Here is a 21,810-nt window from a genome sequence, read left to right on the forward strand (position 1 = left end):
CCCCATGCATGTGGGGGCCCTGCCCCCCCCAGGGGCCTGTGCTCCAGGCCGCTCAGCTGGGGGGCTGGGGGTGCCCAGAGGAGCTGTCCAGCCCAGAGGAGCTGTCCAGGGGGTCCCGGGCTGTGGATTGTCCGGGGGCACTGAAAGGCAGAGACAGAAGGGGGGGGGGGGGGGGAGAGGGAGCTGGCAAAACGTCACCAGGAGAGATTTCCTTATTGGGCCTCCCTAGTCCACATCCTGAGTCCCTATATGGGCATTTACGTCACGGCCGCCTCGCGGGGGACTCCAGAAAAGGAAGCAGCGCGCGCGGCGGAAGACCGGAGCAGCCCTCCTGCGGGTATAAAAGGCGCCGGGGCCGGCTCTTCCCGCACAGCCCTGGTGCGAACGGGGCCCGGCGCAGCCAGCCACCGGCGATCCGGAGCGGGATCCGGAGTCAGGCCGAGAGGGAGGGGCTGGAGGGAGGGGGGGATTTTCCGCGCCCCGCCCCGGCGAGCCCCCTGCCCTGCCTTCCCCGAGCCCGGGCTGGCCGGCGATGCTGAACGTGATGGATTTCTCCTGCCCGGACCCGGCGAGCGGCGAGCTGAAAGCGGGCGAGCCCCCGAGCTCGGAGCAGCAGCTCCTGGCGGGGCAGCAGAGGGGGGCGGCCGCCGACCTGCTGGGAGGTACGTGGGGGGGACTTTGGGGCGAGCCTGCCCTGACCCCCTGCAGCTGGAAGAGACGCGGGGCTGTGGGCGGAGGGTGGGCGCGGGGCTGCCCGGCTTTCCCAGCAAAGCAGCGTGTGGCCGTGGGAGACCCGGCTCGGTTTGTTATGTAACAGCGGGGGGTTGTCCGCTCGGTCCTGGCTGGATCTGCAGCTGGGCTGGGAGTCTCTGCATGCCTGGGCCGCCCTTGCATCGCTATTTGTGCCGCTGCTGCTCGTCCCCCGCCCCCCATCCGACCCTCAGACCCAGGGCTATAACCCGCCTTCCTTTCAATTCCCAGGTGAATTCCTGGGCTCCACGCTAAGCAACGACACGGCAGATTACTACTTCCCGGGCAGCCAGCCGTCCCCCTCCCTCAGCTACACCGGCAGCTTTTTCATCAAGGCCGTGCCGGAGCATCCCCACGACCAGGAATCCCTCTTCAACTTGATGTCGGGGATCCTGGGCATCTCGCCTTTCTCGGTCTCCGAAGGCCACCAGAGACAGCTGGACACTTTTTACTCTGTCCCAGAGGCCATCCAGAGCCACCTGGACCTGTACTCCAACTGCCAGCCGGACCTGAATCTCTCTGTCCAGCCCCCGTTCCCTGAGCAGGGCTACGCCGCCTTCCCCGCCATGGAGAATGTGCACCCAGCCCAGACCTCCCCGAGCTTAGGAAGCTCCTCGCAGTGTGTCTTTGATGCAAAACTGTTGGAAAACAAGCAGGACCTCAAGATCCCCTCCGTCTCCCCGTCTCTGGACAAGTTTAAGGCTGCCTGCCCCCCATGGGAGCCGCTGGCTCAGCATCAGAACTACTTGCCGGCCGGCTACCAGTCCCCCGAGTCCTTCCAGCCCACGGAGAGTAGCCAGTCCCTGTTCCACCCGCTGGGAGCCAAACTCGAAAACGTGCTGGCCGTCAGCTGCCAGGCGGAACTCCACAGCCTGGCTGAGGCCTCGGGCTCCTTCAGCAACAACTTAGGTTTCAACTGCGAGCCTGAAAGTTTCCAGGATCTGAGCAGCCAGGGGCAAATCCCCAGCAACTTCAGGGAGGCGAAGATCCACAGCCTGCCCGCTCAGCTCATCCAGGAATTCGAATCCGCCTTGGTTCAAAGTGAAGTGGTTCCAAACTTGATGAATCCGAGCCAGCTTCTCCACCCTCACCACTCCCCATCGGGCCCCGCCACGGACTTTCTGGCCCAGTCCTCCGCCAACACTTTAATCTCCACCAACCCCAACGTCCTGGCCGAGCCAAAGAAGAGAGCCCGTCGGAACAAAGGCCCCTCCAAATGCTTCGGCCCCAAGCCGCACGAGAAATCCTTCAGCTGTCCGGTGGAGAACTGCATCCGGAGCTTCGCCAGGTCCGACGAGCTCAACAGGCACCTCCGCATCCACACGGGGCACAAGCCTTTCCAGTGCCGCATCTGCCTGCGGAACTTCAGCCGCAGCGACCACCTCACCACGCACATCCGGACGCACACCGGAGAGAAGCCCTTCTCCTGCGACATCTGCGGCCGCAGGTTCGCCCGGAGCGACGAGAAGAAGCGACACAGCAAAGTCCACCTGAAGCAGAAAGCCAGGACGGAGGAGAAGCTCAAAGGGCTGGGTTTCTACACGGTGGGCCTGTCGTTTGGGACGCTTTAAAGCCCAGTTCGGAGCCCTGATTTGGTGTCATTTTTCTGGGGTGAGACCAGTCCCACCGTGTGGAAGGGCTGAGATTGGAGAGCCCACAGCCAACCGGCTCCTGGGTGGCAGCAGAAAAGCTCACGACAATTGTTGGCGGGCAGGGCTTGTTCCCCTCTCGACTCATCCTGCCCAGGAGAGGAGAAGACGCTTTAGATGTACATAAGTGAAAGGGATCACACCTGTTCTGCTGGGCTCCAGCGGCAATGCCCAGTCCTATGTGCCTGTTTGCTGCCCTGAGAGAGAAAGCCAGCAGCTCTCAAAGTGAAGGAGGAACAGAAGAGTTGTAGGTTGCTACAGTCAGGTTGTTTCAGCACCACCGGTCGTGGACAGCTCCAGCCAGCTGAGAAACTGGGCGGGTCAAAGAACATTTGCAAACTGCCTTTTTAACTTCAGTTTAAAGAGAGAGAGAAATGTGTACAAAGGAATCGCGCCCCCTTTTTATAGGAAGAACAAGATGTATCTGCTAAGGCTGCATTTTTTTTTTAATAAACTGAATCCAATTTACCTTGCCAAGAACTTTAAATGAACCCCCTGAACAATCCATCGTACTCCGTGTTCTCATCTCAAACCTGCGCCAGAAGTGACTGACGGTGACTGTTTTAAAAAAACTGGATGTGATCAACTTGATGAACTGGCATGTTAATAATGGAAGACAAGTGTTGTCATGATTTGACCAACTTTGGTTTATAATGTTTTGTATATAACTGGCTTTTGGGGGTGGGGGGTTGTCCCCCCCCCAAGTAAATATTTTTCTCTTTGTAAAAAACAGAACCTATCAAGAATATTATAAAGCTGTATTTATTTTTCCAATTAAAAAAAGTTTGTTCTACTCTACAAAATCGTTCTGCATTTGTTCTTCTTTTGCAACCCTATAGTGTTGCATGTCACTAATATGTCGGATCTCTAGATCTCCCATGACCTTATAAAGATGGCTCAGTATTCACAGAGATGGGAACTGAATCCCAGGGGCACAGGTTCTGATAGGTGCGATGTACGTACAGCTTACACCTCAGGTTGACCCCTTGAAAGCAGTGAGGAGTAAAGTACTAATCAGCCATGCCAAAGGTTCTAGCAGAATCTGTCCCAGGGAAATTAAAAACTTACCCACGGTCACCCAGTGGCAGAGTCCAGAATAGAACCATGTTTCCTGAACCTAGAGTTCACCACACTACAGCTCCTGTACCTAAAGCAACCGCTAAACCAGATGGTGGTTTTACAAGGAGACTGGTGGGGTTCCCATTGGAATGGCCTGGAAGGGAATGTGAAATGAGCAGGCCGACAGCTGTGTCAGCCAGTACTGAATGCAAAGGGCATGCACGTACCAGGATCGCTCAGCACTGGCAAGCAGTGGGCCGCATTGCATCATTAAAGGTTTGCTTCCGATGGCCACAACTGGCCTGCCTCAGCCCCTGCCCCAGTCAGAGCTGAAGACCAAGGAAGGCCCTGTGAGTCTTTCTGTAGAGTTCAGTGGGCTTTGGCGTAGACCCCCAGCTCCTTGCCAAGTCCCCTCGCTGACAGACCTGCTGCTGCAGCCAGGCCACTGTGGGGGTTTCCATTTAGAAGACCCCTTCCCCCCCCTCCCCCCCCCCCCCAGGATAACACAGCCTGTTCCACTTGCAGCCTCTCCAGTTGCTGATCAAAAGAGTGGCCCCAGCATTAGCTAGGCCCAGCACAGCTGAGTTCCCCTTGCTGCCCAGGAGGAATGAGTGCAAATAAAATGGGAGGGGGTGGGGAGAAACAGCAGGAGCGGGCGCAGGTGGGAACTACGTTGAATAAACACCTGTCCGCTCGTTTGCTATGTGCCATCGCTGCCTGTTTCTGTCAGATCCAGGCTGATCAGATCTTGATTTAAATCACCCAGAGGGAGGGAGGATGGACATTTGAACACTCACCCTGCCCAGGCCTGCTGCAGAGCCCCCAGCGAGCGCCTGGCCCTCGGTGCGAAGTGGGCTTCTTCGTCACTAGATCTTCACGTGGGGAAAAACCGGCAATCTACATTTGCACCAAAGGCTTCCATTCTTCCAAAGCCAGGAAGGCAGTCCACCTGGCATGGTGATACGGGGCCTTTCCCTTCCCGGCTGGCCGCTCCAGGTCAGCCCCTGCAAGGAGCAGCTGGTGGCTGTTTCGGTATTTATATAGCCTCTGTTACCGTTGTCTCTGGGCACCTCATGATCTTTACTGCATTTATCCTCACAGTAGGGCAGGGCTATTATCCCCGTTGTACAGCTGGGGAACTGAGGTCACACGCAGGTCTCCCAAACCCAGGCTAATAGCTTCACCTCACCAGGCCTTCCTTCCTCTGTAAACCACGTCTCAGCCCAGTGCCAGGTATCGACATCACACAACCACCACCGCCACTGGCCCCGCAGCTGGCGGAGCGGCTCAGTGCACCAGGGGTCAAATCCACCCCCCTCCCCTTTTGCAGTGGGACTGGTGCGATTGTATGGCACAAGGGGAGGCAGGTGCTGGATGGTGAGAGAGCATTGAACCCCGTTCCACATGAGCTCCCTGCACAGCAGCGCATGGGGGGGGCAGGAGGGGGTGAGCACAGAGGGAGGGGGACAGCCGAGAACCTGCTGTGATATGGAGCCTGCCATCCTCTCCCTGGCAGAGCCTATTAACCTGGCGGAGCCTCTGTGGAACCACCCTGCAGCCTGGCATTCCCCCCATGCCTAGGTCCAGCACCCAGCCCAGTTACTCAGACTCGGGGCTTTCCCCCAGGTGGTGCACTCGGCTTATGAAAACCAACTACAGCCTCCCCCAAGGCACCTGGCAGAGATGGAATGTCCCTAAGGGACTGATTCAAGGTGCTCGCCTTGAACCCGGACCAACAAAGGGAACTAGTGACGGATCTCTGCCCCAGGGATTTTCTAGTATTAAGAATTTCCTGGTGCCATTACATTTGTTTTCTGTCTGCCGCGGAGGGCTATTCTGACTCATCCTTGGAGCCTTCCTTACAAGAAGCCTGTTGGATTTAACATTTTGCTTCCTTTCATCCTTGGCTGGATATAGGGCTTCTCTTTCCAGTAGCAATTCCCCAAGTTTCCGCTATTAAGGCCCAGGGAACAGACCTGTCTTGTGGGCAAGCTTTGATCTACCGGGAAAATGAGCACACTACTGTAGAGGTGACGTGTGACCATTACAGATCGCCGGCACCTTTCCCAAGAGCAGAGGTGTTACACAGAACATTGTAGCTAGTGCCATTTGGGGGAGTTTGAGGCGGCGGTCTGTGACCTATTGAGGACTGGATCTCAGGAGACCTTGCTTCCATTCCTGGCTCTGACCTGTGCCTCAGTTTCACCTTCTGTAAAATGGGGAGAATGATACCGGCCTCCGTTGTAACCCAGTCTGAGATACACCGATGGAAGAGTGCTAGATAAGAGCTAGGGATTATTATTACATTGCCCCTGCAGTGCCAACGAGACATCGTATTTTTCTTCACGCCTTGTTCTAACCCAGAGTTGGCTGCCGCTGAGTGGGAGTGGTGTGGGGACAGCTCAGCAAACTGCCCTGGTGGCTGGAGGCTGGGGCTTCAGAATCTCACTCTTCATTTAAAACATTAGAGGGTCACGCACGTCACGGCTCACGGAAGCCGACTGCTGCGTGTTACCCAACTTTTTAAATGTAAATGGCTTCTCAGGTTCAGGGTCTGTTTGAGAAGGTTTCTCGGGGCAGACCCAGCAGCTGAGCCAACGTAGCTGTGGAAGCTGAGGCCGGAAGAGTTGTGAGAGCGCGAACTCCCCCTCGGAGCAGACGGGGCGCAGTCTGCCCCAGCTAGCAGACTCCACCGAAACAGCAGAGCCTGCCAGGAGCCCATCGATGGTTGGCTGCAAAGAGGTTGGGCCAGGAGAGGAAAGCTCCGTGGAGACAAGGGGGGGCAGGAAAATTGATTGCGACAGTGATGTGAAAACACCCTGGCAGAAAGCCAGGTCCCCTCCTGGTTTTTGTAAGCCTGGAGCATGGCACACACCAGGGAAGCCCAGCCTTTCTCCATTCCTCCCTCACCACAGGCTCTCTGCGTGCCACCCAGCCAGCCCCCTCTTGATCAGGGATGCCCTACTCTTCTCCCCCTCAGCGCTGTGTATCCCGCATTCCCCTATAACAGAATGCCCCATTCTCCTCCCAATGCCAGGGGCTCTGGTGTCCCCCATCTCCCATTCCCCCATATCAGAGTCTCCCATTCTCCTCCCCATGCCAGTTCTGTGTGCCCCAGGCTTCCCTCCACCATGGCTTCTTTCCCCACTGCCCGTCTCCTTTTCTTTCAGGCGGACTCTGTAAGCGTCTGCACTAAACTGGCACTCCCGGTGCTGTAACTAGCCTGCTGCATAACTCCGCCCCCAGCACAAGCATAGCGCTTAGGTCAACATAGGCAGGTTGAAGCACTGCTAGCGTAGCACTTCGCTTATGCTGGCCGCCGCGCCCTTTCAGAAGCCCCGCGCTGGCAGTTATATGGGTGCAAGCGCTCCCGGTGAGGACACGCACTGGCGCCACAAGGAGCGTGGTGTGGATGTGTAAAACCCATTCAGGGAGTGCACTGGTTGCACACCAACATCAGTTTGGTCAACGTAATTTTGTAGTGTAGACGTACCCTGCCCAGGGTTATCTGACGTCAGATTTCTCAGAGTCTCCTGCCTGTGGGTGCAAAGCCCGGGGTTATCGTTAACAGCACATTGCATTCGTACAGCCCCCTTCACCTGGTAGGATCCCAGAGAGGCACTGGGCCCAATTCAATCATGGGGGAGCTCTCTGGATACCCAGAGCCCTACACACCACATTTTTATCAGAGGGGGAAGTGAAGGAAAATGTGATCGAATGTCAATAGGGAAGTGACTTAGGCAGAAAGTTGTTGGACAGAACACCCAGGCCAATGCTGTGACTCTGGCGAAAAGGGCCATAGTCTCTTGACTGGCCAGCTGGGTGGAAAACCACTGGGGTAAGTCACTGCAGACGTGGGTTCAATTCCCTGCTCTGCCACAAACTGAATGTCCTTGGGCAAATCACTTGCTCGCTTTGTGCCTCAGAGAAACAAGGCTGGTCACCCTTCCTCTCTCTCGCCCTGTGGTCTTGCCTTTACTGCTAAACAAGCTGTGTGTTTCTACCTCAGGATAACGAAGGGGCATGAGCAATCCAGAGGGAAGAACACGGTTGAAAAAAGGCACTTGAGTTTTATCAAGTAGCTAGACAAAGCCAGCCCGGACCCCATCCGGGTCGGCCTTGGGGAGTTTACCTGGTGTTGAAACTGAAGTGCCTTGTTGTCCCTGTGTTTTCACGTCGCTCGGTATATCTCATGTGTGTTAGTTACCCCGAGTCAAATCCTGGTCTTGTTGGCTTAGATTGCTCCTTGGGGCAAGGATTACGTAGTGCTCGATGTTTGTACAGCACCCAGCACAACAGGGCCTCCAGCCTGGTTAGGGACTCTAGGCGCTACCATAATGCAGATAATAATGACTTCTGTTTTATGACTCATCCGAAAGGCAGCACCCCTTAGCATTAAGCTGGAGGTACATGCTCACCCCCATGTCACACAGGGCTGCTCACAGAATCGCCAGCACCACATTGATGGTGGGTTATAAGGCCAGCCTGGCTTAGTTTATGGGATACAACAAACTCCCAGCCCAGGTACTGTGAGTACAGAGATACCCAGGCTTTGGAGGAAGTAGCTACATTTCTGATTGAAAGTCTGAGCCACTTGTTCCTTCAAAGAGGTAATGCACAGGGAGGGAAAAGGTGACTGCAGCTCCTATTATTTCCTTCTCTGTAATTTCCCTTCCAATTTTCTTCTCAGCTGATGCAGTGTGAATAAAAATGAGCTTCCTCCTCACTAATTTCCAATATCAAGCATCAGTCCAACTGGATTCATTCACGCACATGGAGAATAGGAAAGGATGCGGCTGACTTTCCGTGCACACTCCGTCTTCCTTTGAAGGCATCTGAGACGTCATAAAAGATCTGGCAGTATCAGGGCCACAGGCCTGCCTTAGAAGCCTCTTCTGAGACACTTTCCCTGAGATGCCAAAGAGGCTTCAGACACCAGCCACACGGTGGAATCCTTCCCTAGCGCGAGTGGGGTTTGAACTGCTTGCGCGGTCAGCACGTTCCCGCTGAGCCCTGCTGTCTGGTTCCACTAGACCCTAGGTTCTAGTCCTGGCTGTGAGGTCTAGTGGGAGTCAGGGTTCCTGGGATCTAGCCGTCACTGGGGGGTTCTGTGGCTAGGGACGGGGATTTGGGAGTCCCGGGCTCCAGCTCTAACTGTGGGGTCTAGTGGTTAGAGTAAGGGGGTCGCTGTCTACGAAGGAATGCACACTTCTACGCGAACCATCCTGCCCTGACAGCAGTTCTCTCTCCACAGCAACGTCGGCCTCTCTGCGGAGATGGGTGCCAACGAGCACCCGCTTTAAGGTGGGCTGTGCAGAGATCATTCCACACGTGGGCCACTAACGAGCTGTCAATTGGTAGCCACACTCAGCCCCCGCCCCATCCCCTGCCTGAGGGCTACCTCTGCCCCAGTGACAGAATCCATAGCCCTAACGAGCCCTTAGCTAGCCAAGCCCTAGTGTAACCCAGGCCTGCTTGGTGCAGCGCTCTGTCCCCTGCCAGTGGCATCTAGACCAGGTAGAGACTGAGATGCCTGCTATGGCCTTGGTTAAGCGAGATGCATCTTGAAGCTCCTGCATTAAGCTCCAGAGGTCCCAGGTTTGATCCTGGCCCCCGATGAGTGGGGGCTGTGGACGTAACACTAGTCAGGTCACTCTGGCTAGCTGGTAAATAAATGACTTATTACACACAGCTGGAGAAGGCTCTCAGGGAGCTGAGTGATGAGGCTAAAGTTGAGGAGGGATGGCCTGGGGGCTAGGACTTCTGGGTTCTAGTCCCAACTGTGCTGTACAGTTCTTTGGAGACCTTGTGCGAGCCACTAAACTGCTCTGTGCCTCAGTTTCCCTACCTTTACAGTGGGGATGACAATACACCATTGCTTGTCAGTCTTGTCCATTTAGACTGTTATCTCTTCAGGGCTGTCTCTCTCTCTCAATCTGTGCAGTGCCCGGCCCGATCAAAGCTGGGCCCCTTAGAGGATGGTGTAGTGCTGGTCATAAAATGCAATGAAAAATACAGCAAACACCCTTCAGAAATACCAGCAAATTAAATGAGCCTAGCGCAGCCAGGCCACAATGCCGGAGCAAGGAAAGGAAGTAAAGACAGGGCCAGCTACGGTGGACAGGTTCCACCCCCTGAACTCAGCCAAGGCCCAGTGGGCTGCCATTCATAGAGACGTGACAGCAGGATCCCCCAAACGCCAGCCCTCCCGGGTGGGGATCCCCATCCCCTAGCGCTCGTGCGGTGTTAACGCTCTGGGCAGGGTAATGTGCGTCAGATGACTTGGCAAGTGAAATTATCCAAGCAAGCAGGTGGGCTCAGAGGCTGTGAGCAGTACAGAGGAGGGACCAGGCTGACAGTCAAATGAAGGGCTTAAGAAACAGCTCAGAGAAGCAGAGGTTGATAACCCTTAACCTGGGGTATCTGCACTGAATTTCCCAGGGACACTCACAACCCCATCAGCTCTGGCCCTGCTGACCCATAAGGCAAGGGAGCCGGTAGTACCGGAGCGCCATGGACAAGCCGGATGAGTGACAATATGGTTACATTAGAGCATCTCACCAGCTTTGCTAGCGTGAAGGCTGAGCAGAGCTGTCTGTTCGCAGATTGACTCTTCTTGGTCCCCTAGCAACAGTGGTTTTCAATCGTTGGTCCATGGCTACGTGGAGGTCTGCAGATTATGTCCCAGATTTCCAAAGGGGTCTGCACCTCCATCTGAAATTTTTTAGGGGTCCGCAAATGAAAAGGGGTTGAAAACCACTGCTCTAAAATATTAACTGTGGCAGCTCTGCAAAGGCAGAGAGGAGGGCAATGCAAGGCAGACTGGGGAAGACACCATCCTCTGCAATCTGTTTACACTGCGGCCCGAGACAAAAGGGGGAGATTTTCCTAGGGGGAGTCCATGCTGGGACCAACCTCTGACGCTTTAGAGGAGGGCAAAAAACCCTCCGCAATCCACATGGCCATTTGTACATCATGGGGAGCGGGGGCGGATTCCTTCCTGATGCCACCTGCAACTGGCTGAAGCCTGAAGCGGGGCCTGTCCAAAGGGCTGGGAGTCAGACACGCTGGATTCGGTGCCTGGCCCTGCCCTAGGCTTCCTGGGTGAGTCAGCCCAAGCGTTAGATTTTCCCATTCTAAAACGACACCGACCTGGCCTAGCTTTGTGATGCCCAGCTAACGTGCTAAGTATTATGACACTTGTATTATTAAAGCAGTTAACTACATGCTTTCCCCATCCCCTTCTCCGCCCCCCTCCCCCCCCCATGTGTTCTGCTTGTTTTCCCTTTACATTTTTAGAGCCTTCGTTCCCATAACAACAGAACGCGGCTCATCATGTGCCACATGCACTCACACAAAACCCCCGGCACAAAAATAACTCAAGAAAGCAGAGAAATTCTGCCAACGTGGTCCTGGCTTAAATGATCAACTTAAAGCAGGCTCCGCACACCTTCCAGGCAAGGATCCCAAAAAGGGATAGCGATCATCCAATCTATTTGGGCAAACGAAGGCGGCGAAGTGAAGGGACTTGCCCAAAGTCATATCAGCAGCGCAAGAGAGAGACCCCCACATCTGGTGACTCGTTTTCCTTGCTCTAACCACCACGTCACGCTGTCTCCAATGGCTTCCCATCGCTCCTCTAAGGACAGGATAGTGCATAGTTGTCTGCAACAGAGTTTGTTGGGCCTCCCTCTGATGCATCAGGTTCCAGCCACTGTCCGGATTCTGAACGAGATGGACCCTGGGTCTGATCCAATATCTGGCAGGTCCTGCGATCCTAGAAAGAGCCAGAAATTGAATAGACGACCCCCCCTGGCCCAGGAATTCCAGCGGCCAATGAGAGTCCTTGGGGTGAGCAAGCAAGCGCTCTCTGTGGGCACAAGCACTTTAAATCCTCCAACCGCTGCAGTTTAATTGGCTCCCCAAGCTGAGTAGGAGGGAGTTGTGTCTGGGTCATTGTTGCTAGGTTGATTTAGCACTCTACCTCCAAACCTTTTTGGAATTGGGTGTGCTCTAATAGGTTCCCTGTTGCTGGGGTCAGTCTCCATGAGGGCAAGCAGGCAGAGCAACTGTTCAAGGTCACTAGCATAGATAGGCCTAGAACTTCCATCTCTTGAATACCAGTTTACAGCCTTCACCACTAGACCATATTAACACCCCACAGGAGCAGCCTGTTTTCCCTAACTCTGAAGTATTGTGCAGCAAGTTAGTCATCTTGTTAACTCTCCAGCAGGGAAGCCCTGGCAGTGTTAATTATAGAAAAAAGGGGAATTTTTTTTTTTTTTAACCTGGTGAATTGTATACTTTGAATGCTGTTGGGTTTCTCTCTCTCTCTTTTTTTTTTTTTTTTTTAAAAGCCAAACTGTTTTTGTTACATTGTCCCAACTAGTAGAATTCACCAGCCTTTCTTTAAATGTACTAATGGGGAAAGGAGTCGTTGATATTTTGCTATTCTCGGTTTTGTATTTTCTTGTAACAGGGCTTCGGGGTTCTTTTAAACCGGTTGGTTAATCGGTTAATTGACCGGCTAACAGTGAGTGCAGCGGAGGAGGAGGAAGAGTCTTCCTGGCTTCCAGCTGAAGATTCCTAAAAGCAAGTGGAGGGAAAATGTTGCTTTTAAATTACCGACTGTACAGACTTGGTGATCAAAGACTCTAATTCAGACACAGGTGAATTCAGGCTAAGCTTGGGGAACTCTGAGTTTCTTCTCACTGTGTTTCTGTGCGGACTGACCTGTTTCAATTTAATTTGTTTTCCTGATTTATGTTTATGTAAAGCTGCAAAGAGAACGTACGTGAATGATAAAAGTCAGGTTATGTTGTAAAAGCGACACTGTTATTATTTATGATGTTTCTTTATCGTAAGATTTATAAAGTTGGTACTTAATAAAGTTCATTCCTTTTTGGTTTTTTGGGGACTTGAATGTGGGGAAGCTGCCCCGGTGCAATCCTTCCTGAAAATCCTTAAAGACTGCTTTTCCATGGGAGTTAGAGGCTTTTTTAGGCACTGGAGAAGGGCAATGAAGCGAACTCTAGCCCACCCACAGGTTACACGTGCAACCTTTCCCAGCGTGGTGTCACTGGCAAATTTTACAAGACTACTTTCCACTCCATTAGCCAAGTCATTAAAGAAAATATTGACGCGTGCCAGGCCCAGGACAGACCCCTGCAGGACCTCACTAGATACATCCGCCTAGTCTGACAGCAAGCCATTGATAATTACTCTCCGAGAACAGTATTTCAACCAGCTCTGCACCCACCTTACAGTAATTTCATCTGGAGCACATTGCCCTTCTCTGATTATGAGAATGCCGTGTGAGACGGTGTCAGAAGCCTGACTAAATCAAGATGCATCGCTTCTACCGCTTCTTCCTTATCCACTAGGTCAGTAACGCTGTCAGAGAAAGAAATTAGGTTGGTTTGGCATGATTTGTTTTGACAAATCCACAATGGCTATTACTTTTAACCCTATTATGCTCTAAGTACTTACCAATCAATTGTTTAATAATTTGTTCCAGTGTCTTTCCAGGTCTCAAAGTTTAGACTGACTGGTCTGTAATTCCCCAGGTCCTCTTTGTTCCCCTTTTTAAAGGCCGGTATTATGTTTCCCCTTCTCCAGTCATCTGGGATCTCACCCATTTGGAGTATTGTGTCCAGTTTTGGTCCCCCCACTACAGGAAGGATGTGGACAAGTTGGAGAGAGTACAGCGGAGGGCAACAAAAATGATTAGGGGGCTGGAGCACAAGACTTACGAGGAGAGGCTGAATGAACTAGGCTTGTTTAGTCTGCAGAAGAGAAGAGTGAGGGGGGATTTGATAGCGGCCTTTAACTACCTGAAAGGGGGTTCCAGGGAGGATGGGGCTAGGCAGTTCTCAATGGTGGCAGATGACAGAACAAGGAGCAACGGTCTCAAGTTGCAGGGCGGGAGGTCTAGGTTGGACATTAGGAAAAAGTTTTTCACTAGGAGGGTGGTGAAGCACTGGAATGGGTTACCTAGGGAGGTGGTGGAATCTCCATCTCTAGAGGTTTTTGAGCTGCGGTTTGACAAAACCCTCGCTGGGATTATTTAACTGAGGTTTGTCCTGCTTTGAGCAGGGGGTTGGACTAGATGACCTCCTGAGGTCCCTTCCAACTCTATGATTCTCCATGAGTTCTTAAAGATAATTGCTAATGGTTCCAAGATTGCTTCAGCTAGTTCCTTAAGTACCTCAGAGGACTTTCCTCAGGCCCTGATGAATTTAATACACCTAACTTTATTAAAATATTCTTTTGCCTGTGTTTTCCCTATTCTGGCTTGTATTCCCTCCCCCTTGTTACTATTAATTGTGTTTTGCATCTGGTCACAATTAACCTTTTTAGTGAAGACTGATGCAAAATCAAACACCTCAGCCTTCTGCAGGTCACCCGTTATTAGCTCTTCCCTGCTGAGAAGAGGGATTATATTTTCCTTTGTCTTTCTCTTGCTCTTAATGTATTTAAAGAACCTTTTCTTACTACCTTTTGTGTCTCTTGCTGGGCATAACTCAGTGTGCCTTAGCCTTTCTGATTTTTGTCCCTACCTGTGTGTGCTAAGCTTTTGCACTCATTCTTAGCAATTTGTCCCTATTTCCACCTCTTGTAGGATTCCTTTTTGATTTTCACACCATTAAAGAGCTGCTGATGCAGCCATATTGGCCACTGACTATTCTTCCTCTCTTTTCTTCACATCAGGATAGTTTGCTGTTTTGCCTTTAAAGTGGTCTCTAAGGAAGTGCCAGCTCTCCTGAACACATTTTTCCTCCTTAGATTTTCATCCCATGGAACCTTACCAACCAGATCAGAGTTTAATGGGCTTCATTCTGCAGCTCTCATTTCTTCCTTTCCTTAGGACCATGAAACCTATCATTTCATGATCTCTTTCATGCAAGTGGCCCTTCCACCAATGTGTGGTTTGAGGATCAAGGCCTCAAACGGGAAGTCAAAGTGGCTGACAATAGAACTCCCAGTGCCAGCGTAACTATGGAGTCACTACCGTGCCTCCAAAATCTGCTTCTCTCTCTCCCATGCAACATTGACTAATCTCTTTCATGGCAAACTCTTTTCCCAACTTCAGTCATGCTTTCACGTATAAATAAATGAAGAGCTGTCAGAGAAAAGAGTTACTTTTTTCCAGTGAGATGGAAGATCATCAAGAGAGAGATTGGGAGGGTGTTCCAGGAAACAAGAGCCGAAGAAAAGTCTCTTGCACCCAAATCGGTGAGAATGTGTAGAAACAATGATATTGGACAAGAAAGAGAGAAGAATGTTGTGTCCGGCTGAAACTGCTGGGAATTTAAAGAAGCGGAATATAGTTTCCCAGTTTCACCCATTCACTCTCCTCAAACATGTCCAGTGCCTGTCCCTCTGAGCCCTGGTCCTTTAGTGATAAGTCAGTTACTGCAGGGCTGGTACCCACAGCTGGGATCTCACATCCCGCTATGAGTATCTGTGTACACTAAGTGGCAGGAGACCTCTATTGCATCTACAGCCTTTTACTCAGCTGCTGTGCTTTCTGGCCTTGTATCACTCGGTGAATTAATCATGTTCCCAAGAGCTATACCCGTGCCAATGTGGCTAACGAGCTTGACCAGATGCCAATGGTTTATACCTGCTATATAGAACATCCAAGTACAGAGGATACATCTTTATTTCATGCTTAATAGACTAGCATTTAAGCATTAAAGAGAAGTTAGCACTTAAAACAATCAATCACATTGCATCTCTTAATTAATACGGATACTTCTGTAATGCCAAGAGGCCTGAGATCAGGACCCCATTGTGCTGTGCGAGTCACTATCCCTACCCAGACCAATTTACACACACACACACACACACACACACACACACACACACACTTACAGTTGCCAGGTCAAACACATAAAAATTAGGAAAAGCCAGAATTAAGGTTGCATAAACACACACAAGGGAGCCCAGTGAAGGTTGCATTATGATGCAGTCTTTAATTACATGATCACAGACACCACCCCCAAGGACCTCTGCATCATTCAGCACACAGGATAAATAGCACTCATTGAATGAGCTTGCTAGATCTGTTCAAAGACAAGTTCGCCAGAGTTGAACATAGGCAAACCAAATCTTCCATAGCCGCGTTCTCAGAAATGGATGAACCATTTTGATTGCAGTTTTCCAGCAAAGTTCAGCCTGAGGCAGAGACCCAGCACAGCCGATTTCAGCCCAAACAGTTAAAGTTTGGCAAAGTTATAAGCAACTGAAAACAGGGTCTTATAACGGCCAGCGTCAGGCAACCTTAACAAACAGGCAGTTCTATCAGCCCCACCTATAATAATCTAAGATGACAAGTGACATTCAAAGTGTGAGGGGAGAAGGCTATAGCCACATACAATTTTTATATCCATAGGACATTTAATGGTAGGAAGCAACTTTTATATTGTGAACTGACCTTTGGATTTCAGACCACAGGGAGAAAGAGGAGCATATAGAAGCTAAAAGCTGCCAGGAATTTAGCAAGTCAAGTCATACTGCATGGTTAATAATCCTTAACCCTCAGGCAGGGCTTTGGCTTTGCAAACAACAACTAATTAATACTAATGACACCCTGTGATGGGTGCAAGTATATCAGGGGGGAAACTGAGGCACAGCATAAATTGATTTATCCCCAGCCACACAGGTGAATAGCAACAGAGCCTGGATAGGAGCTTTTGGATCCCAGGGTCATGCATCAGTGAAGCCAGGCCTAGAACCCTGGTCTTTCAACTCCAAAAAACCCCCAATAATAGTGGTGTTAAAAGAAATCTCTCTTAACCAATGGCAATAGATGCGGTAGAAGCCATTAGAAGGTGTCAGACACACAAAGCCAGAATGTTACCAATAAAAATCCTTCCAAGCCTACACATGTAAGTGTTGGTCGATGTTGATTTCACTGAACACGCACAAACTGAGGCTAAAAAAATATTTCCACTGATAATCAAAATTCACAGGTAGCCGAAGTAAGGAGAATGGTGCTCAGAGTCTGCGTTAAGGCTATTTACTTGGGATATTTTGACATGTGATTGTGACAGTTTGCGTTTTAGCGGGTTAACTTTTTTAATCTCAACAGCTACAGTCATTAAATAAATTATCGACTGGGCTTCCTACACTCTGACCCCCCCCCCATAATTTCCCCACAATTGCATGAAAATTTGGACAAAATAGCAAAGGGCAGAGCTGTCCTGTCCATCACCCCCTTTTGGAGTCCTTAAAAGAAAAGGCCTTGGGGTCAGGGAGAGAGAAGAACTCAAGAGGAGAAGCTGTCTCCAACAGCTGCTGTCATCCCCACCGTCTTCTGGGACCCCAGGATTTACCGTAACGTTATTGGGTCTTTGACACCCTGATCCTGATCAGACAGGACCAAGAGCGGGACACAGGTGACATCGCCACCTCTACGGGCTAAATTCCAATCACCTGGGAGGTGAGACTTCGGCACACACATCCCACTCCCAGACCCAAGTGTCCTTTTCTTTTCCCGCCTTAGTTCTTCTCTTTCCCATCTCTCTCCTTTTGCCTTCTGTTTAAGAATTTGGCTTAGCTGCCCAAGACTGTATATTTGACAACACCGCTGTAAGCCTGTGACCAGAAAGGCAGGTAAAAGCAATGCCCTGAACAGCCGGACACTGCTACAAGTCTGCCGGGTCTTAGAAAAATCATCTGCCAGCCTGGTTTTTCCAGCAGTGAGTTTGCAAATGAAAGTCAACACCCGAGGCAGAAGCTGTGTTTTTTAATCTCGGCTGTTCTTCTCTCTGCCCATTACTGAGTGCTTGTTTTGTTTGGTCTTCTAGAAAACAGGATCAGACCATAACAGCAGCTCCAGCCTCTCTCAGCTAACTTCTCTTTTCGCCCAAAAGGACATTTATTACCATCTTTAGTACCATCTCAGAGACTGTCAGGCCAGGTTTTTTTTTTTTCTTTCTAAAAACTCTCTCCAGCTAAAGGGAACACAGGATGTTCGTAAAACAAAAGCCTTACTTGATATATAATATTTTAAAGTCCAAATACTTTAACTATTCATCCTTTTTATTTAATCTTCAATAAAACGTTTTAAAGGATTTTAATGGCATGTTTGACAGGGTGCTCAGAGACGGAGGTCTCTGTATATCAGACCCCGAACATTGTTTAACACTGTTTAATGTTGGACACTACAGGGTCAAGGAATCATAGAAGATTATGGTTGGGAGGGACCGCAGGAGGTATCTAGTCCCACCCCCTGCGCAAAGCAGGACCAACCCCAACTCAATCATCCCAGCCAGGGCTTTCTCAAGCCAGGCCTTAAAAACCTCTAAGGATGGAGACTCCACCACCTCCCCAGGTAACCCATTCCAGTGCTTCACCACCCGTTTATGAAAAAGCTTTTCCTAATATCCAACCTAGATCTCCCCCACTGCAACTTGAGACCATTGCTCCTTGTCCTGTCATCTGCCACCACTGAGAACAGCCTAGCTCCATCCTCCCTGGAACCCCCTTTCAGGTAGTTAAAGGCTGCTATTAAATTCCCCCTCACTCTTCTCTTCTGCAGACTAAACAAACCTAGTTCCCTCAGCCTCTCCTCATAAGTCCTGTGCTCCAGCCCCCTCATCATTTTTGTTGCCCTCTGCTGGTCTCTCTCCAACTTCTCCACATCCTTTTTGTAGTGGGGGGCCCAAAACTGGACACAATACTCCAAATGAGGCCTCACCAATGCCGAATAGAGGGGAATAATCACTTCCCTCGATCTGCTGGAAATGCCCCTCCTAATGCAGCCCAATATGCTATTAGCCTTCTTGACAACCAGGGCACACTGCTGACTCATATCCAGCTTCTTATCCACTGTAACCCCCAGGTCCTTTTCTGAAGAACTGCTGCCTAGCTCGTCGGTCCCCAGTCTGTAGCTGTGCATGGGATTCTTCCATCCTAAATGTTGGACTCTGCCCTTGTCCTTGTTGAACTTCATCAGCTTTCTTCTGGCCCAACCCTCCCATTTGTCTAGGTCACTCTGTATCCTATCCCTACCCTCCAGGGTATCTACCACTCCCCCCAGCTTAGTGTCATCTGCAAAACTTGCTGAGGGTGCAATCTACCCCATCCTCCAGATCATTGATGAAGATGTTGAACAAAAGCGGCCCAATCACTGACCCCTGGGGCACTATGCTTGTGACTGGGTGCCAACTAGACATGGAGCCATTGATCACTATCCGTTGAGCCCGATGATCTAGCCAGTTCTCTATCCGTTTTATAGTCCATTCCTCCAACCCATACTGCTTTAACTTGCTGATACGTATACTGTGGGAGACAGTATCAAAAGCTTTGCTAAAGTCAAGCGATATCACGTCCACATATTTCCCCACATGCACAGAGCCAGTCACCTCATTGTAGAAGGCGATCAGGCTGGTCAGGCATGACTTTCCCTTGGTGAATCCATGCTGACTGTGCCTGATCACCTTCCTCTCTTCCAAGTGCCTCAAAATGGATTCCTTGAGGACCTGCTCCATGATTTTTCCAGGGACTGAGGTGAGGCTGACCGGTCTGTAGGTCCCCAGATCCTCCTTATTCTCTTTTTTGAAGATGGGCACTAGATTTGCCTTTTTCCAGTCGTGCAGGACCTCCCTCGATCGCCATGAGTTTCAAAGATAAATGGTCAATGGCTCTGCAATCACATCAGCCAACTCCCTCAACACCCTCGGATGCATTGCATCTGGCCCCATGGACTTGTGCATGTCCAGCCTTTCTAAAGTCCTGAACCTGTTCTTTCAGCACTGCGGGATGTTCACCTCCTCCCCATACTGTGCTGCTCAGTGCAGTAGTCTGAAAGCTGACCTTGTCTGTGAAGACAGAGGCAGAAAAAAGCATTGAGTACTTCAGCTTTTTCCACATCATCTGTCACTTGGTTGCCTCCCGCATTCAGTAAGGGGCCCACACTTTCCCTGACCTTCTTCTTGTTACTAACATACCTGTAGAAACCCTTCTTGTTCCCCTTCACATCCCTTGCTAGCTACAACTCCAATTGTGCTTTGGCCTTCCTGATTTCACTCCTGCATGTTTGAGCAGTATTTTTATACTCCTCCCTAGTCATCTGACCAAGCTTCCATGTCTTGTTAGCTTCCTTTTTGTGTTTAAGCTCATTGAAGACTTCTTTGTTAAGCTAAGCTGGGCACCTGCCATATTTGCTATTCTTTCTGCACATCGGGATGGTTTGTTCCTGCGCCCTCAATAAGGTTTCTTTAAAATACAGCCAGTTCTCTTGAACTCCTTTCCCCCTCATCTTAGCCTCCCAGGGGATCCTGCCCATCAGCTCCCTGAAGGAGTCAAACTCTGCTTTTCTGAAGTCCAGGGTCTGTGTCCTGCCATTCTCCTTTCTTCCTTTTGTCAGGATCCTGAACTCGACCATCTCATGGTCACTGCTGCCCAGGTTACTACCCACTTCTACTTCCCCCACCAAATCTTCCCTGTTTGTGAGCAGCAGGTCAAAAGAAGCATGGCCCCTAGTTGGTTGCTCCAGCTCTTGCACCAGGAAGTTGTCCCCAACCCTCTCCAGAAATTTCCTGGATTGTCTGCACTCCGCTGTATTGCTCTGCCTGCAACGTTAACACCTTTGACTCTTTGGGCCCATTCATTCCATCAAAATACTTGCAACAGCTCCCGCACAGCTCGTCGAATGCCCCTCAGCGCTGACATGCAGCCCCCCAGCTGTTCCAGCATTGGGCACCCCACAGCTCTGCCAGGACCCCTCAATGCTGACATGCAGCCTCCACTGCTGTGCAATATCACCCCATGCTTCCCGGTTGCCCATGGAACCGTACCCTCGACCCCACAGTGCTGTGTGTGCTCTGCACAATTCTTCTCCTATCTCAAGGACCACGGGCCCACCCCATCCCCTCTCCAGACACGGGGACCTGCCTAATGAATCCCCCCAGCCATGCTGCCAAGGGTGCTCCACGCACAACGCTCTGATACTCAGGGGAGTATAAAACCCGGAACAGAAGAGAACCTACCCACTTGCCTTGAGAAGTGTCAGGATGCTGCCACAGTTTTCCCTCCGATGTTCTGGTCACCCTCCAGAAACAGGTTAAACCCCGGAGCGAAGAATCCTGCGTCCAGTTCAAACAGCCAGGGGAATGAGGGGCTGGAATGGAACTCAGCCAGGACACCAGGTAGCCTCTTTGGTCCTGCAAAAAGGTCCCTGGCACCGGTGAGGACCTGAATTTTATGTCTCACCCGAAAGGGGTCCCCCCAGCTGCACAGCACCCCTTAGCACCACCCCTAGCTGAAGCACTGGTTTAGGGAGAAGAGCACCACCTGCTCTGTCAGTCACTCCTGGCAGTTTTTCCTTCCAGGTTTCCCATTCAGGTGCTGACTGGGCCCATTAGGTGAGGTGACAAGATCCCAGCCACAGGTGAGATGGGTCAGGCTGCGCTGTTCCTACCACCACTACCCTGGCAGGATACAGACCATCAGTCTCTTTCATAGCAGTAAACCATCATCACACTTTCCCTGCGATGTCGCTCATGCATGATGCAGGAGCTCTTATTAATACCCCTCGGAAAGCACATCCATTATTGATGCCAAACCTGAAAGGCTCTGCAAAACCATCAGCTAGTCCTACAGCACGTGACGTGTTGCAATATCTCACAGGGGCTCGGATCATTGCATTTCCCTCTTGCCTCCCAGCTTCTTCTGTCCCCTGTTAACCGCCCTCTCCATGCCAAGAATGCAGCCGTCCTCTCTTTGTCCATCGGCCAGAACCTTCCCATTGCAACGCTGAGCTCACATCACAGCACGGTGCGAACTGTCATCGTCCCTTCTATTTCTATAGCACTTCTTAGCCAGAGGCCCGGGGCAGTCGGGCAGGTGTTATTAGGTAGAAGATAGAGTTTGGCTCCCTGTCACTGTATGTGCAGGGAACACCTCACCCACTGCTGAAGTGCACCCACTTCTGGGGTGGGATGTGGCAGCTACTTAACAGCGGCACAGCACGATTTTGAGGTTTAGGAGATTGTAGTACGGCAACCCTGCCCAAGGCACCCTCATGCAGCAGGCTGCGGCACAAATGGCCCACCTGCCTCAGTTTCCCTCCTTCAGAGTCCCCAGTTACTTGACACAAGCTTTCTTATCCCAGCCCTACCCCTCCTTGGGGCTGGTTTATTATAGCAGGGCCCCAAGGAGGCCATAACAGAAGTCCCCAAACACAGCCCACCTGTCACCCCAGTGCACATGGTCCTTGAAGTCCTCTGCTATCTAGTCAGTCAGCATGGCACGTACGATGCTCTGGTGTCTTCCGAGCTCTTCACCCGTCCTCTCCTGTCCTTCCGGCAGGCCAGCCACCCCCACCCTTCCAGCTAGAGTA

At 51.2% G+C, this 21,810-nt stretch overlaps 1 protein-coding gene and 1 long non-coding RNA gene across 2 annotated transcripts; one reads left to right on the plus strand and one right to left on the minus strand.

Moving 5' to 3' along the window:
• Positions 1-389: 389 nt before the first annotated feature.
• Positions 390-3,202, plus strand: EGR4 (early growth response 4). The gene is made up of 2 exons (XM_067533505.1): positions 390-662; positions 982-3,202. The coding sequence occupies exons 1-2, from the start codon at positions 533-535 to the stop codon at positions 2,319-2,321; spliced, it is 1,470 nt and encodes a 489-aa protein (XP_067389606.1). The 5' UTR covers positions 390-532; the 3' UTR covers positions 2,322-3,202.
• Positions 3,203-10,844: 7,642 nt separating this feature from the next.
• On the minus strand, positions 10,845-20,622 carry LOC137143668 (uncharacterized). The gene is made up of 3 exons (XR_010917229.1): positions 20,459-20,622; positions 12,718-12,851; positions 10,845-12,044 (listed from the first exon to the last, which is right to left on the minus strand). It is a non-coding gene; the product is annotated as an uncharacterized lncRNA (long non-coding RNA).
• Between the last annotated feature and the right edge of the window lie 1,188 nt (positions 20,623-21,810).

Source organism: Emydura macquarii, unplaced genomic scaffold (genome assembly GCF_026122565.2).
Source record: "Emydura macquarii macquarii isolate MOO-44397 ecotype Brisbane River unplaced genomic scaffold, CSIRO-AGI_Emac_v2 contig_3345, whole genome shotgun sequence".
NCBI lineage: Eukaryota > Metazoa > Chordata > Testudines > Chelidae > Emydura > Emydura macquarii.

Bases quoted from the DNA above. Each gene is read 5' to 3' on its own strand.
- EGR4 (XM_067533505.1), top strand. From the start codon at position 533: ATGCTGAACGTGATGGATTTCTCCTGCCCGGACCCGGCGAGCGGCGAG. The intron at 663-981 runs GTACGTGGGGGG...TTCAATTCCCAG, and splicing joins GGCCGCCGACCTGCTGGGAG to GTGAATTCCTGGGCTCCACG.